General features: G+C 39.1%; 1 protein-coding gene across 1 annotated transcript; it reads right to left on the bottom strand.

The window, feature by feature from the left end:
- Positions 1-5216: 5216 nt before the first annotated feature.
- Positions 5217-6155, bottom strand: LOC142425620 (olfactory receptor 4F3/4F16/4F29-like). Its single transcript, XM_075530928.1, has one exon. It carries the CDS (start codon positions 6153-6155, stop codon positions 5217-5219), a length of 939 nt encoding a protein of 312 aa, XP_075387043.1.
- Positions 6156-16880: the final 10725 nt, after the last annotated feature.

Here is a 16880-nt window from a genome sequence, read left to right on the forward strand (position 1 = left end):
TTTCTCTTTGCTTTTTTTCTTATGTCTTGCCTGTCTTCTTTTTTCCTTTCTTTCCTTTTCATTAAGGTTTTTCATATTCTTGCTGTTTATTATTTAAAATATTTTCTACCTCCCTAGTTTTGCCTACTTATTTATTAGCTTTCTTTTATTTTTATTTTTCTTTCATTTTCTTTTGGTATTCTTTTTTCTTGCTAATGCATTCTTGTTTTCTCCCGATTGTGTGTGTGTGTGTGTGTGTGTGTGTGTGTGTGTGTGTGTGTGTGTGTTCTGTGAGGTTTGCTGCCTTCTCCCACCCAATGAGAGACAGGAATGTTGTTGATCATCCCAAGTGTCCCTGTAATTCCTGCTGATGTACGTGCTGGGGGAGGGTCATTAATATCTGATCACCAACAGGGAGCATCCAGCACCACTGAAGTATGCCCTCAACCCTACTACAGGAACAGAGAACTATGCATGACACACATTCTCTTTGCACCCACCAGAAATCAAGGGTGAATGCCTAAGATCACACCAATGTGCAACGATCAAATACAAACGCAATACCACAAGACCTTGGAGATGACTATATCAGTATGGAAGCAAGCAAGGTTAGAAAAAAGGAAAGAGGAGGCGATATGATGTTACATTGTTATGTATAACATTGTTACAATGTTATGAAACAAAGGATGAGTGAATTCTTGAATGGAAAACCAATTTTTCTGTAATCCTTTAGCCATTCACAATAAAAAGATTTTTTAAACATTTTATTAGGGACTCATACAACCCTTACCACAATCCATACATACATCAATTGTGGAAAGCACATCTGTACAGTCATTGCCCTCATCATTTTCAGAGCATTTGCTCTCCACTTAAGCCCTTGGCATCAGGTCCTCTTTATTTTCCCAGGTCCTCTTTATTTTCCCCTCTCTCCCTACTCCCCCCTCCATCATGAGCCCTTGATAATTTATAAATTATAATTTTCTCATATCTTGCCCTGTCTGATGTCTCCCTTCACCTCCTTTTCTGTTGTCCATCCCCCAGGGAGGAGGTCACATGTAGATCTTTGTAATCGGTTCCCTCTTTCCAACTCACTCTTCCTCTGCCCTCCCAGTATTGCCACTCACACCCATGGTCCTGAAGGGATCATCCGCCCTGGTTTCCCTGTGCTTCCAGCAAAGAACATCATATATAGCTAAGATACATGTGCAGTCCTACATACTAGTATATACGACATATGTATATCATCCTGAGATGATGCATGTAAAGGCAGAAGAGGTTCACCACAGCCCAACAAAGAAATTTTGTTCTTTCTGTCTTAGTTTTTATTCTTGTTCCTGGGGTTATTTTCGAGCACTGATTCTGAATATTGTATTGTATAGACCACATCAGTTTGGATTTATTAGATATGATGTTCTACTATATTTTCATTTATTAAGTTATACTAATTTCTTAACTCACCATCCTAATTTTAAATATGAGAGAAAGTCAGATCATAAGTGACAGAATAAGACTAAAAATGGTAAGAACTATTTGACGGAAGCATTAGGTATTAAGAAGCTTCCAAGGGAACCTGTATATGGGTCCAGGAGGGCCAGTGTCGAAGCACTGACCTGGCCATTCTAAGGTCAGCGGTTAGAAGTTCCCAGCCATTTTGCAGCTCTTAAAAGATGTATCAGTTTGGAAACGCAGTGGGGCAATTCTTTGCTGTCTTAGAGGGTCACTATGACTTAGAATCAGTTAGATGACAGCAAGTTTTTCTTTCTGGTCTGGGAGGCTGTGCAATATTTACAAGCCTACAAGGTGGACACAGCAAATCCATAGCACAGCTTGAGAAGAGTAGAAATAAAAAGAGAAATTTAAAAGGCACATAGATGGAAGATGTGAAGACAACTTAGAGTGTTTTTAATGTAAGATTTTATACCAAAATCCATAAATATTTTAAAGATCTAAATTTTCTTCTTCAAATTATTTAGTAAACATTCTAGAATACATTTTATTATATAAAGAATCCCAAACCACATTCACTATCATCTATTCGACTATGACTCATAGCAACCCTAATGACAAGATAGAACGGTCCCTGTGAGTTTCCAAGACTAAATCTTTACAGGAGTAGAAATTCCCCATCTTTCTCCGATAGTATATGAGTCAATGAATAATTCGTGTTATGTGTGTCAAAGATGAGGTTGACTCCAAGCCTCTTTATAAGAAAAATTCTAACTTCTAAGAATTTATGTACTACAGAAGGAGGATTTATGCCATCTTATAACAAGAGTGGAGCATTTTATTTCATTTTGCTTTTAACAAAGGATATATTGGGGGTTGCTAAACATTTTAATCTCTCTTTATTGTCCAAACTCACTAGCAGTTGTTAAGACTCATGGTGACCCTATTGGACAGAGTGAAATTTCTGTGAGTTTCTGAGGCTATAAATCTTTATGAGACCAAAAATTATATCTTTCTCTTGCCAAGAAGTTGGTGGACCTTGAATATCTGACCTTGTCATTAGCAGTCAAACACATAACCCACTACACCATTAGGGCCCTTTATTTATAGTATAGTAAGTAACTTATTTCTGCCCCCCTTTTAAGATAATAAATTGGAATTGCCTGCTATTCGGTTTTTTTTTAAATTGCTCTATCTATAGAAGAAAGAACTCGGTGGCAAAGGGTATTTACAGAGGTCTAAAGACTGGAATGTACATATGTAAATATATTTATATAAGAGTGTCGGGAAACAGATCAATGTGCATATATGTATAGGTTTAGTATTAAGGCAGCAGATGAACATTGGGCCTCCACTCAAGCACTTACTCAATGCAAGAACACGTTGTTCTATTAAATTGGCATTCCAGGATGCACACCTTCCCAACATGATTGCTGAAGAAAGAAATATGCAAAAACAAATGTGGTGAAGAAAACTGATGGTGCCTGCTATCAAAAGATATAGCATCTGGGGTCGTAAAGACTTGAAGATAAACAAGCAGCCATCTAGCTGAGAAGCATCAAAGTCCACATGGAAGAAGCACACCAGCCTATCTGACCACGAGGTGTAGAAGGGACCAGTTATAAGACATCAAAGAACTAAAAATCATTTCAGTTGATGCCCACCTTCCTGATATGATCAATGAAGACAAGCGTGTTCATAAGAAAATGTGGTGAAGAAAGCTGATGGTTCCCAGCTCTCAACAGATATAGTGTCTGGGGTACTGGAGGCTTGAAGATAAACAAGTGGCCATGTAGCTCAGAAGCAACAAAGCCCACATGGAAGAATCACACCAGCCTGTGTGGCCACACACTGTCGAAGGGACCAGGTATCAAGCATCAAGGAACAAAAAAATCCTATCATTGTGAATGTGTGAGTGCAGAGTGGAGACTAAAAGCCCATCAGTAATGGGTGAGTCTCAAAGCCCATCTGTAGCCAACAGGACACCCCCTTACTGAAGGGTTGTGGGGAGGAGATGAACCAGTCAGGGTGCAGGGTAGCAATGATGAAACATATAACTTTCCTCTAGTTCTTAAATACCCCCCTCCGCCCTCCCCTCCCCGCCACTATCATGATCACAATTCTACCTTACAAATCTGGCTAGACCAGAGGATGCACATTGGTACAGATAGCAACTGGAAACACAGGGAATCCAGGACAGATGACTCCTTCAGGACCAGTGGTGAGAGTGGTGATGCCTGGAGGGTGGAGGGAATGTGGGGTAGAAAGGGGGAACTGATTGCAAGAATCTGTGTATGGCCTCCTCCCTGGGGGATGGACAGAAGAGGGCAGAGGGAGACGTTGGACAGTGTAACATATAACAAAATGATAAATTATGAATTATGAAGTGTTCATGAGGTAGGGAGATTGGGGAGGGAGGGGGGAAAACAAGCAGCTGATATTAAAGGCTGAGGTAGAAGGCAAATGTTTTGAGAATGATGATGGCAACAAATGTACATATGCACTTGACACTATGGATGTATGTATGGATAGTGATAAGAATTGTACGAGCCCCCAATAAAATGATTTGTAAAAAGAAATAAATAAAAACAGGTCATTATATACCATTTAAAACAAAACAAAAAATTCTCTATCTCAAGCAATACTAATACTACATTAAAAGATTATGATTTTTTTATGGAAAAGCACAGTATATGTTCTGTATCTCAAAAACTATAGTTGCTATGGGGAAAAAAAAACAGATGTCCTTTTTGGAACCAGGAGGTCAAATATACCCAGACACAAATGTAACATATGAAGCACCAAAATAGGTGTTTGTCAGTGTTATCAGCCTTTTGGGCCCACATATCCCTTAATCCAACCCAATTCCCTGTTGTGATACTCATTGATTAATCTGGGTCTTGGGCAGTGCTTTTATACTATGGTTCATTCTTCAGTTCTGTCTCATGCACTGGAGGGTAGAGTTGAGAAAAGGAATAATAATCATGGATTCATGTATAGACACATGGATATGAACAAAGGCACAGTGGCAGTTCAAACCCACCAATCACTCAGCAAGAGAAAAATATGGCAATCTATGCCCATCTTAGTCAGAATTCAGGCTCAAGGTCAGTGGGTATCGTGAATTCGGCATGCTCCAATTCTTCCAAAAATGATTTACATAAACAAATTTGAAAAATATTCAGTAATAATGAAAGAATATATCTAAGAAAAAAAGTTAGAAAATAGGGAGGAGACAAAAGCACATCATGCACCTCTGAAATGATAGTCAACTCGCAAACCGATGCAGGTTTGAAGTCAGATTGCTCTAGTTGAAGAATCTGAACAGAAAAAAATACCTGATAAGCAAGATAATTATGCCCTCAAATCATAAAGAAAAAGCTGATAGCTAGCTCATAGTACTCCAGAAGAATTTTATTAAGATATGAATACCATTGTTGGCTAAAATTGGGATAAAAGATGTCAAGTGAGTAATTAGCATCTTGATTATTTCTAAAAGCAGATTATGAGGAACTAAATGGATAATATAAAAGAATAATGAACTAATAATATTGAGAGAAAAAGTTAAAGAACCAACTAGAAAAAAGGACTATTATTAGTACAGATTTGCTCAAGCTCATCTGACTCACCACTTCAAATTAACATTTTATTTGTCTAACTCATCTTTCATAGGAAGAAAAAAATTAATGAACTATAATCAAATTTTATTTATGCATTAAGACAGATTGAATGTGAGACAGAGGAAGTTAAGTTCAATGGTAATCAGCATAAACAACTTAAAATATTATTTATGAGATCTTTCTAAAAACCACTACTGTTCTGAAAACTCTCTTCATTGCTGTCTTCATATCTTTATTCCTGAGTGTATAGATGACTGGATTCAGAAAAGGAATGAGAACTGCATCAGAGAGAGCAAGGAATTTGTCTATTTGTGAATTGGGATGTGGCCATGTGTAGACAAACATGGTTGGACCAAAGAAAAAGAAAACCACAGTGACGTGAGCTGACAGGGTAGAGAGGGCCTTGGATGAACCACCTGAAGAATGTTTCCAAACAGTAAGCAGGATGTAGATGTAAGAGAGTATAAGTATCAAAAAAGATACAACACAGAGGAACCCGCTGTTGATAGTGACCATGAACTGCAACTTGTAGGTATCTCGGCAGGCCAGTCGCAGGAGCTTGGGGAGGTCACAATAAAAGCTGTCCAATACATTAGGGCCACAGAAGGGTAGATCAATGATAAATGCCAACTGGAACAGGGAGTGGATTACACCAATGGCCCAGGCAGAAGCCAGAATCAAAATGCACAGCCGTGGCCTCATGATGGTCAGGTAGTGGAGAGGCTTACAGATGGCCACATATCTGTCAAAGGCCATGGCGATGAGCAGCACCATCTCCACACCACCTATGAGATGGATGACGAAGATCTGAGTGATGCAACCTCCAAAGGAGATGACTTTGCGTGTTCTGAAAAGGTCATAAATCATCTTGGGGGAAATAGTGTAACAGGCCCCCAGGTCAATGAAGGAAAGACCAGCCAGCAGGAAGTACATGGGGGAATGTAAGTGAGGATCAGTGGTCACAGAAAACACAATGAGCATGTTTCCAGCCATGCTTGCCACCAAGAGCACAGAGGAAAAGATTAGGAGGAGAAGCTGGATCTCCCATGAATTGGTGAGTCCCAGAAACACAAACTCAGACACCACAGAGTGATTCCCTCCATCCATTGACCCAGATCACAGGGCTGCCACTGAAAACCAAGAAAATAAGGAGGAATTTTAGTTATAAGGGATGAGAGTGGCCTGAATCATTTATATTACAGTGTGAACATTGTGAATGGGAATTTCCCGGTCATGAAATTCTTCACATTTGCTCAACAATGATGATGAGGACAATGATAATAGTACCAGTTATGATGAAAGCACAATTCAAGAGTTCACATGATGATTGTAACTATAAGAAAACTTCTAGTCATCTCAAATAATTACCTCAAATAGATAATAAAGAAAGAAAATGTTTCACAGGAATGTGCAACAAGAAGTACGATATGAATAGATCCTTATCTGCATAAAGAAAAGCTAATATTCTCACTGCCATTGAGACAAAGCCATCTACTAGTGACCTGATTAGGATACGACATAGTGGAAATGTGCCTCTGGTTTTCTGAGACTGTAACTGCTTATGGGAGTAAAGAGGCAGTTTGAAAAATGCATATAAACTATACATCACTTGCATAAAACACTGTTCATGGGAATGAATTTATGTCACTACCTCCAAGGGAAATTGGTGACATTTCAATCACTTCCGGCCTTATATTTGCCTTTCAAACATTATCCTTTTGTGTTGTTTCTTTTTATGCACATGGAAGCCCTGGTAGAATACTGGTTATGAGTTGAGCTGCTAACCATAAGGCCAACAGTTCAAAACCACCAGAGGCTCCAAAGGAGAAAGATGGGCCTTCTACCTCTATAAAAATTTACATTTTTGGAAATTCACAGGGCCAGCTCTACCTTGTCGTATAGGGTTGCTATGAGTCAGCATCAACTGGATGCCAGTGAATTTGGGGGTTTTTTTGTTGTTGTTTTATGTTTATACACAATTAATACCTTTTAAATTTTAAATAAATATGTTCATGTATTTATATAGAGGCTAAGGAGAAGGCTCACTTTCTTTATATCCATATACGCACCATAATAAGTTCCCAGTAGAATGTGAATCCTGAAAACAGCTCCTGATGGTTTACTCCTTTACAAGTTTCTGTGATACAGGAGGAAAATTTTGCTGGCACCCATAATTTTTTGGACACACAACTCCAGAAATTTAAAGGATCCTCTTCTCACAAAAGGCCTGTCTCCTCCATTCTTCATACCCCTTCACCCCAAAACTCCTAGAAGTTTTCTTTGTGTCGTGATCTTATTATAAATTGCTCCTATTGAGTTGTCTTTTTCTCTCTGTCCTTAACTAAACAATTTGGCTGTTAGCTCCTAATTCCACATTCTATGACTCCCAGGTACATACTTTCTAGAGTCTCTAAGTCCTTAGTTCTGAGAAATCCGTGAGCCTGGATACAATATAGGAAAACATAATTGATCGTTATGCAAGGGACAGGTGGAATGGAAAACCAAGAATCCGAATCCACTGCCGCTGAGTCTATTCCAACTCCTAACAACCCTATCTAAGGTTCCTGAGACTGTCGATCTTCACATGAGGGAGCTCCTCATCATTCTTTCATGAAGTGGGTGGTAAGCTTGAACTGCCAACCCAACCTTGCTGGTTTACAGTGAAATGCCTAACCCACAGTGCCACCGGGGAGCCTTCGGAAAGCAAGGAATGAGATAAAAAAGCAAGGATAGATTACTGAGGCACAAGTAGGAGGGTCAGGAAACAGCCAAATCAGCTACTTACAGGGGGGAAAATACCTAACTTTTGAGTGGGGAATCATTATTATCTTGTGGAATTATACAGTGACTTAGATCAAAGAGATTATCTAATGCAAACCATTAATCAGATGAAAATTCTGAGGCTGAAAAATGAAAGCTGAGTTGCTAATATTTATACTATCAGAACTGGCGACCAGAACACAGATCTCTGGGATCCTGGTCCAGAATTACAGACCCCGTTGAAAACAGCCTATAAAAGAAAAAGCAAACAGTCAAAATTAAAGATATGATTTTCTAAGATAAAAGTAACATAAATCAAAATGATGTATATAAATTCCCTCCTATCTGAACTTAATGATATGACTTGCCAAAAGTAAATACAACATAAAACATTGGCCAATTAAGTGTTAAAATTAAACTGTGTACATATCACTGCTGCCATATGCTCTGTGCTCACTCTATTTTGATGCTTATCAGGCACAACAATAAATTCTCGAAGGAATATTTATCAGAGCATGATTTCTGCCTCTCTAAAATAATTTCCTTAAAAATTCTCAATTATTTAATTGCTTAAATTATGAAATACTTTTTGACATTTCTAGTTCATAATCGTCACAAATTTAAGAAAGCAGCTGAAATGCAGAAATTGCACACATAATAGCAACAATATAAGGCAACACCGAATATATGTCCTATGCACATTAGAGAATACCATTTGTTGAGTGTACGAGAAAAGCAAAATAAAAGTTCTATGTGTTTTCTAGTCGTTATTTTTGCGTTTTCTCTGTTTAGCTCTTTTTTGTAGTTTGTATGATTTTCTTTATATGAAGCTCAGGATGGGCAGATACGTAGAGACGGTAGGTTGCCTCACTGAGGGCCCGCCAGGGGAGGATAAGGAGAAATGGGAGTAACAGTGATGAGTGCAGGAAGGAAAGGCTCTAATTGTGGTGAGGCTTGCACAGGTCTTCTTAATACCATGGAATAATTTCATTGTTTTTAAAAAGCAAAAAGCAGCTCAAATAAAGAAACCAGTGTTACCAAAAAGGAGATGACACGTGACCTATTCCTTTAAACGAGAATAGAAGTTGCATAGAAATTAGAAAATGCTTTGATTTGTAATCTTTAGAAACTCTTCTTAAGCTTAACCCTTTAAAGGTCATTGAACATCACCCAAGATTCATAACTAGACATTAAAAATTATATTTTCTTGAACACTAGGTTACCTAATAACATCTTAAACTACAGTCTGTTCCAATGGGTTCCTTTTACGAAGAACATTTCTATAATCATAATAGGCTCAATCTATAATATTTACCTTTTGTGTTTAAACAAAAACATATTTTGAGTCATCTTCCCTGTGGACTTGAAAACATATATCTATATATGAATATGTTGTTATGTATAACCAAATCAATTTCATTTCATAGTGATGCTATAAAACAGAAATTTCCCCCATATTGTTTCTTTGTGAAAACAGATCACCAGGCCTTTTCTCCACAGCCACTGCTGGCTTCTGACTGCCTACCATTCATTTAGTATTTACCCTTCATGTAACCAGGACTCCTTTGAAAACATCTAAGAATAGGCAATAGGAACGAAACAACCAACTGCAAACCTACAGCCTACTCTCAACTATTTCAAGGAGATTTGGCAATAATTTGAGAAGTAGAAAAAAATAGCAAAAAGAAAACAGATATATGAAAAAATTGGAAGGAAAGAAAAACATTATATGAGACATGCACAATATAAAATTTTAAATAATGGCATGCTATAATTCGTATGATGATTTAAGGATAGTCAAAGATTCATACCTTTGAAGACTGGTCTGTCTGTTTCTGAAAAGTCACTGCATTCAAAGCCCCGTGGAGCAGCTCTACTCTGTACAACAGGGCCATCAGAGTCAAAATCAACTCAAGAGCAACTTGCAAGATAATTTCAGGGATCAGGTGGCTTGATGGGTTGCGGGGAGGGGGCTGCTGACCAAAAGGTTAGCAGTTTGAACCCATCAGGCACACCGCAAAAGAAAGATGAAGCTTTCTAGGGGGGAAGTTCTACCCCGTCCTTCAGGGTACAGATGAGTCAGAAATGACTTGATGGCAGAGAGTGTACAGTTTCTGAGTTTGAAACATATGCTAGAAATCCTCAGGGGGGGCAAAAAGTTAAAATGATTAACTGAGTTCAATGACATGTATCTTGATGGAAAGCCTGGTTATCTACTTCCAAAAACACAGCCCCTGAAAACCCTCTGAAACAGAGTTCGACTCTGAAATGCATGTGCCTGTCATGAGCCTGAGTCTACTTGAGAGCAACTAATTAGCATATCCTAAACAAGGAAATGATATAAATTGAAAAAAAGGGAACACAGGCATATGGGGTCTTCCTCAGAGTATTTTTTATGTTCTATCTGATTTTCAAATTTTATGTCTTCTTTGGAGTGTATTTATCAAGTCGCTATATGCTAACATTTGAAAATCCATAAACTACTTGAAACCTTCATACTGTCTCTTCATGGAAAAACCCTACAAATAAAACTCTCACTGATTTCCTTCTGTGCGCTACTATTGGGCTATAATATTAGAGCAAGAATTGGCTTGGTATGAGTTCAATTAGACCTGTTTTTCTCTAATCTAGGCTCCATATCTCATTTGCAATGTGATCATGGAAAAATTAATTTTTTCTGACCTTCAGTTTTATCGGTTGGAAAAGGAGAAGATAACACCTCCCCTGAAGAGTCTGCAAGCATAGTGGTGGAGTGGGTATGCATTCGCTTGCGGACTGCAAGGTCAGCAGCTCAAACGACCAGTTGCTCTGCAAGAGAAAAAGCAGGCTTACTACTCCCGGTAAAGAGTTATAGGCTCTGAAGCTCACAAGCAATTCTACCCTGTCCTGTAGCATCACTGTGAGTTGGCTTTAACTCCATGGTAATGAGTTTGTTGTTTGTTTGTTTTAAGAATATGGTAAAGCTAGGTCAAAAATGCAATTTAACACAGTGCAAACTATTCACTTATTGAGGAATATCTATGTATTCATGCTGCAAGTTTCATAACTTAATTTTTTAAGAAAATCTAAAATATTGAATTTATTACTCAGGATAAACAGGAAATAATAACCTGGACATCGTTTCAAAATAGGGCTTGCATATCTAGGTTGGTGTCCAGTGGCATGAAAAGCTTTATTAAAGACAATTTTTCTCCTGTGTGAAGACACTGATGAGGCCCTGGTTTGTGAGAGATGCTTGTGCAGACCAACCAATCTGCGTCCATTTCCCCAGTCACCTTTCCCCCGCAGTCACAGACACACCGACACCAACTATTGGGAAGCCTCTCTTGACCGCCTCGTACCCTCTGGTCACTTGAGTGTGCAGAGGGTGTTGGTGCTTTATGGAGTCTTCAAAGGCTGTGTGGAGCCAGACAATTATCTATCTAAACTTGCCCAGGTAGAGAGGGTAAACCCACAAACACCATCCTCTAAAAAGTGAAGTTTTTTTCCCAAACGACCATCTCCAAGCTGCACTTAGCTTCTTAGGCTTAACTATTCTAACCTAGTACAAGTAGGAAGAAAATTCAAATATTTTATGGACAATCCATTATGGGTGTAAATGGCACCTCAAACGGCGAACATGTCTTAGGCATCTCATCAAATTAATACCTGAGTCAAGAGAAAGGAGGTAACTGCAGTTCTGCTGATCAGAAAAGAAATTTAGAAAATCTTGCATCTGTAAAGAGCTTTAAGAAATAGTAAGCAGTTTCATACATGAAGATAGAGTTTAAAGGATTATGTCAAATAAATGTTACAATATATGAAATGATCCGGAAGTTCAAGGTACACTGAAAATAGTGCTGAAGTATACAGGTCTGAATAACAGGAGTTTTTTAAGAGTCGAAAGTAAGATGAGAAAGGAGGTTGAGGCGGGTTATGCCTGACTGCTTTAACCTAAAAGACAAAAACTCACTGCCATCAACTCAATGCTGACTCATCACGACCCCCTGTGGGTTGCTGAGACAGTAACTGTTTATGGGAACAGAAAGCCCAGCCTTTCTCCACTGTAGCTGTTGTGGTTTCAAACTGTGGATCATTCTGGTCGTAGCCCAATGCAAAGCCAGCCCACCACCAGGGCTCCCTCTAAAATGACTGGGGATCATTCACAAATAAAAGGAAGACATGCAGATTAAGAGCAAAGATCTATGATGAGGCCAGTGCTCAAGAAGGGAATATGTAACCAAGAAGAGCTAACCTGAAGCAACTCTCACTTAATCATACATCCCTACTAGTTTACTATTTGTACCCCTCTCACCTACCTGTCGAGCCAGGGAAACTAAAGTACAGTTTCATTAAAGATGCAGATACTCTGTCAAAAATTTTAACTGAATCCTATGAATGATGCAAACAAATGAAAGTTGTTGAATAAAAACATGCTGCAGCAAAAGCAGAAGCTAATTACATTGTCACAAAATAGTGACCAAGTGATGCCTGAGAGATCTGGGATTGCCCGAGTGAGATCACCAGGCCTGGGGAATTGTCACCTAATGTGGGGTGGGTTTTCCCAGGATGGCCAAGTGGAGAAGCTGATAATGAGGGAAATAGAGGCCTTGCGATTTTCTTATGATAAAGAGGCCTTTTGCCATTCTTCACAACTATTTCCAATTTTTATTTGATGGTGACTGCAAATACATTACACAGAAAATTTCAAGTAAACTTTTTAATTATAGTAGTACAAATAGTGTATATTCATCTTAAGGGTGGGCAAAATGTAGGAAAGTATGAAAAAAGAAGTTTGAAAGCAGAATTCCATGAGAGTTGTTTTTTAAAAGTAAATATTTTAAATTATAAAAACAAGTTATTTTTAAAATCAGTCTTCTTATATATAACCTAATGAAGGCCTCAGTAAAGCATTAGAGTATTATAAACACATAATTTTAAATAACTTTAGTTATTTTGTGAGGCAAATCAACACCAACCAAGAACTACAACAAAGAAATTTACTTACACATGACTTTTGAAAATTGATGTAACAACAGAGAAATAATAGTTCTCTTCTTCTAAACCAAAATAAGAATAGAACATCTAAGATGAAAACTTCCCCTTACTCATTACAACTTCTTTCTTATATATTAAAAAGACATTTTTGCATTTCTGCCTTTTTATACCATTGATTTTTTTTCCTCTGATGTATCAATCCCCATGTCTTCTATCTCACTACACTCCCTTGACTCAACTTCCCCATCAACTGTCCCATTTTTAAAGTCTTTTGTAACAAGAACTCTCCAGTAAATTGTCTCTGATCCCTTTCTCTAATTTATCTCCTCCTGTTTTCTCTTAAACCCACTCCACTTAGGACTTTTCCTCAGAAACCCCCATAAACATGTTCTCTGACATCTCTCATTGATATTCAAACCAGATTCCACCATCAGTTTTCAGTGCTCATCTTTCAGGCTTTTTCGCTCCAAGGTTTACTCCGCCCACCGTCACACACACTTTCTTTACTTGACCTCTCAGCTACCACTCAATCATGGTCTACTTTCTTTATTTCCACTGATTGATCTTTATTTTGTCGCTGAACTCTTAACATGGGGTATTCTAGGACTCCGGAGTGGATTGCTAACCAGAGGTCAACAGTTCAAAACCATCAACTGCTCTATGGAAGAAAAAGCAAACTTTCTACTCTCCTAAAGAGTCATAGTCTCCAAAACCCACAAGGACAGTTATCTTCTGTCCCTTAGGATGCTTATATTTTATTATGAAGTTTCCACCAGTAGCACATTAACTTCAAATTGTCCTCATTTCTCTTGTTAATTTTCTCACCTATGAATCCCAAATGCCTATAATAAGCGCTGGCATACAGTAGGAACGTTAATTTGTTGCATGTATAGGTAGAATCTCTGAGGAAAGAAAAATAGGTGAGCCCAAATTGACACAGAAAATTAAAAGGTCAAATTCGCACCAAGAGATCAAAAGGAAGAGGGAATTAGCTGTCCGACCATCAGTCAAACTACTTCCATACTACAGAACAATCTCCACCATGACCTGACAAAGAGACGGCTGGTCAACCCCTGCCTTCCCACACCCACTGAGTGAACAGGGGAATACCCTGGCCCAAATCGAGTCCACACAGAGGATGGCATCACCCACCCTTTGCCATCCCTGGGGTAATCACCACACTAAGAAAGCTAAGTGGACCTAACTGCACTCTTTCACAGACACGAGCCTAACGAAGGAGAGGCTCAATCATTAGGGGTTTCCACAATCCTCTGGGGACTCAAAGGGGCACAAGCCTCATACATATATGCTTAGATGGCAGCACAGGCTGCAACCTGACACTCAGCACCAGGTCCAACACTCATCTCTGGAAAAGGCCCTGATTCTCAGTAGTAGCCTAGGCCTAAAGCATATTGGAATACTGTGTGTGTGTGTGTGTGTGTGTGTGTGTGTTCCTCTTCTTACTTTTGCTTTGATAAGCAATTGTCACAGTCATATGGGACAGAACAATCATGGCTGCCCACACACCTGGTAACAATGGCAGTTAACGTTCAAGATGGCGGCCTGCACAAAAAATAGAGGCCAGTTCTGGTTTAGGGACTTGTGTCATTTTCTGTTGTTGTTTATTGGTTGGTTTTACTTTATTATTTTTTCATTTGGATAAGCCACACATGTAAGAACACAGGTCAACCCAAACTTCTCTGTGCAACAGAGAGATCAGCTTCGCCCACCCTTGTGCATTCAAGGCTGCACTCCTACTGTACACACCCAGGTCAGGCCATCATTGATTAAGCACACATCCCACACCTATAATAGCTACAGCTGGCAGGTAAAGGCCACAGTCTACTCCATCACCATCTGATCAAGTAAAAGCAATTAAGACACAATGGACAATCTCAGTTCACATGAAGAAACAAGATAGAATAGCATAAAGGAGTGACCCGTGCACTGGACCAATAGAGAGAGGTTCATGAGGAATAAAAGACACTGGACCTAGAGAAAGGGAATTAAGAAGAAAAATTCTCAGGTACTTTCAACAAATGGAGGGGAAGATGAAAGAGTTATGGAAAGAAAGAAAGAAAGAAAAATAGAACAATATAACTCCTACAATAGGAATCTAACAAAATTAACAAAAGTTAGAAACCATACAAAGCTAGTAAATAGAAATCCAGGAAGTGTCTGCAGCTAGAGAGCAGAAGCAGCACAGAGCACCGGGGCAGTGCTGACTGGACAGTTTTTGGTCTCTCGAAGGTGCCAGTGACAATAGCAGAAGAAAAGGGGGGAAGGACCCGGCATAGTAGAGAAGCCCTCGGAGCATCACAGAGAAGACAGGAGGGCTGCCAGATCCACAGCCCCAGCAGCCCAATCCACAGCCTCAACAGCCCGGAGACCACTGCATCCACAATGGCGAGTTTGTGGTGCTGAAATGTGATGGTCGAGTGGATTTTTTAAAAATCTTATGAAAACCAGTTGTTCTCTCTGGATAAGGTTCCATAGTTTGGAACCACATTTACAGTGACTGGGGGAGGAAGTCTTTAGCACAAGAAGAAGACCTCACTTGAGACACCAAAGAAACAGGTACTGACATTTGAAACAAAATCGATGATGGGAAATCTCAGAAACTTACACAAGATGACAGAAAAATTTAGAGGGACAAGGACTAAAAGAGGGGCAATAATTCAGCAGTTAACTGAAACTAGTACAAATCTGTGAAACAAAAACGAATTTTCTCAAGATAAATGTGTAAAATATGAAGAAATAAATGAGAAAGCCTTGTTCTGGTGGCAAAGTCATGCAGTCTTACTCTGTTATTATACAAGAGAACCTGGGAAAACCAACCGCATGAGATACAATACCCTAGTTCAGATGTGGATATTAGGGAATATCTGTGCTGGCAATAAAATAATTGTAATGGAGAAGACCTGTGCAGGTTGGGGCTGAGTGCAATGTTGGAATGCATGAGAAGTTTTGGCTCCAATATTCAGCTCTTCCCTGGAAGTGAACCTGTTCAGGCAGCAGCATCGTGTTTTGAATTTCCCAAATAATTCCTCTGTCTCCTTATGAATTTCCTCTCAACAAAGTGGACAGTCTTCTAAATGGGACCTTGTCATCCGACGTGTTGTCTCCCGAGCCCAAAGACAATGCCTCCATTGAAGCAAGTCATGGTGCAGTTGGGGAGAAACAGACACGTGACCAGGACAATGTGGACAGCATTGTCAACGCCCCAGATATCACTCTCCCCGACGAGTAATAAACAAGGGAGAGGTCTCCTGAAGATCCAGACTAAGAAACCTAACGGGAGAGGGGGGGTGGGGTGGAAGTGATAGTGTTCAGGAAAAGCAATGGAGAAAAGAAGAGCAGAGTAAGACTTTTAGAAACTGCTGATCTGCTCTGTGTGGAAACAAACAGCAATTGTTGAATTGTAACAAGTCCTTTCCATCCTCATCATTTCTTCATTTTTTTAAGGTATTCATAGTACTCGATTGTGCATATACCAGAGTTTTTAATCCACTTGTCTATTGATGGAAATTTAGGCTGTTTCCAATTCTTTGCAATCAATCACTACACAGCAGCTCCAACTGAACACTGGAGCACAGATGACTGGTTGTGGCCGGTTTCTTATTTCTTCTGGGTATATGCCCACTAGTGGAATTGCTGGGTCTTAAGGTAACTTTTTTTTATCTCTTTTAGGTAACGCCAAATTGCTTTCCACAGATGTTGTACGTATCTACAAACCAACAGTGAATGAGAGTTCCTATATCACATTTGTTTCTTTCTCTTTTTTGAATTGGGCTACCTTGTGGGCATAAGGTGGTATCTCATTGTTCTTTTGATTTGCATTTCCTGGAAGGATATGATCGGGAACAATTTCCTCATATTTATTGGCATTAGGCCAAGATTCCTTTTGAATCCTCTGTTCAAGTCTTTTTCCCACCTCCTTACTGGGCTATTCAGATTTGGAGTGTTTTTTTTTTTCTTACTGTAAAGTTGCAGGGCTCTGTAGATTTCAGGAATAAAACTTTGTTTTGATATGCCATTACTAAATATCTTTTCTGTGAGCTCTGTCATTACTCTCTAGATGAAGTCTTTCGATGC

The sequence above is a fragment of the Tenrec ecaudatus genome, chromosome 14, assembly GCF_050624435.1.
Source record: "Tenrec ecaudatus isolate mTenEca1 chromosome 14, mTenEca1.hap1, whole genome shotgun sequence".
Taxonomy (NCBI): Eukaryota; Metazoa; Chordata; class Mammalia; order Afrosoricida; family Tenrecidae; genus Tenrec; species Tenrec ecaudatus.

Bases quoted from the DNA above. Each gene is read 5' to 3' on its own strand.
- LOC142425620 (XM_075530928.1), bottom strand. From the start codon at position 6,155: ATGGATGGAGGGAATCACTCTGTGGTGTCTGAGTTTGTGTTTCTGGGA.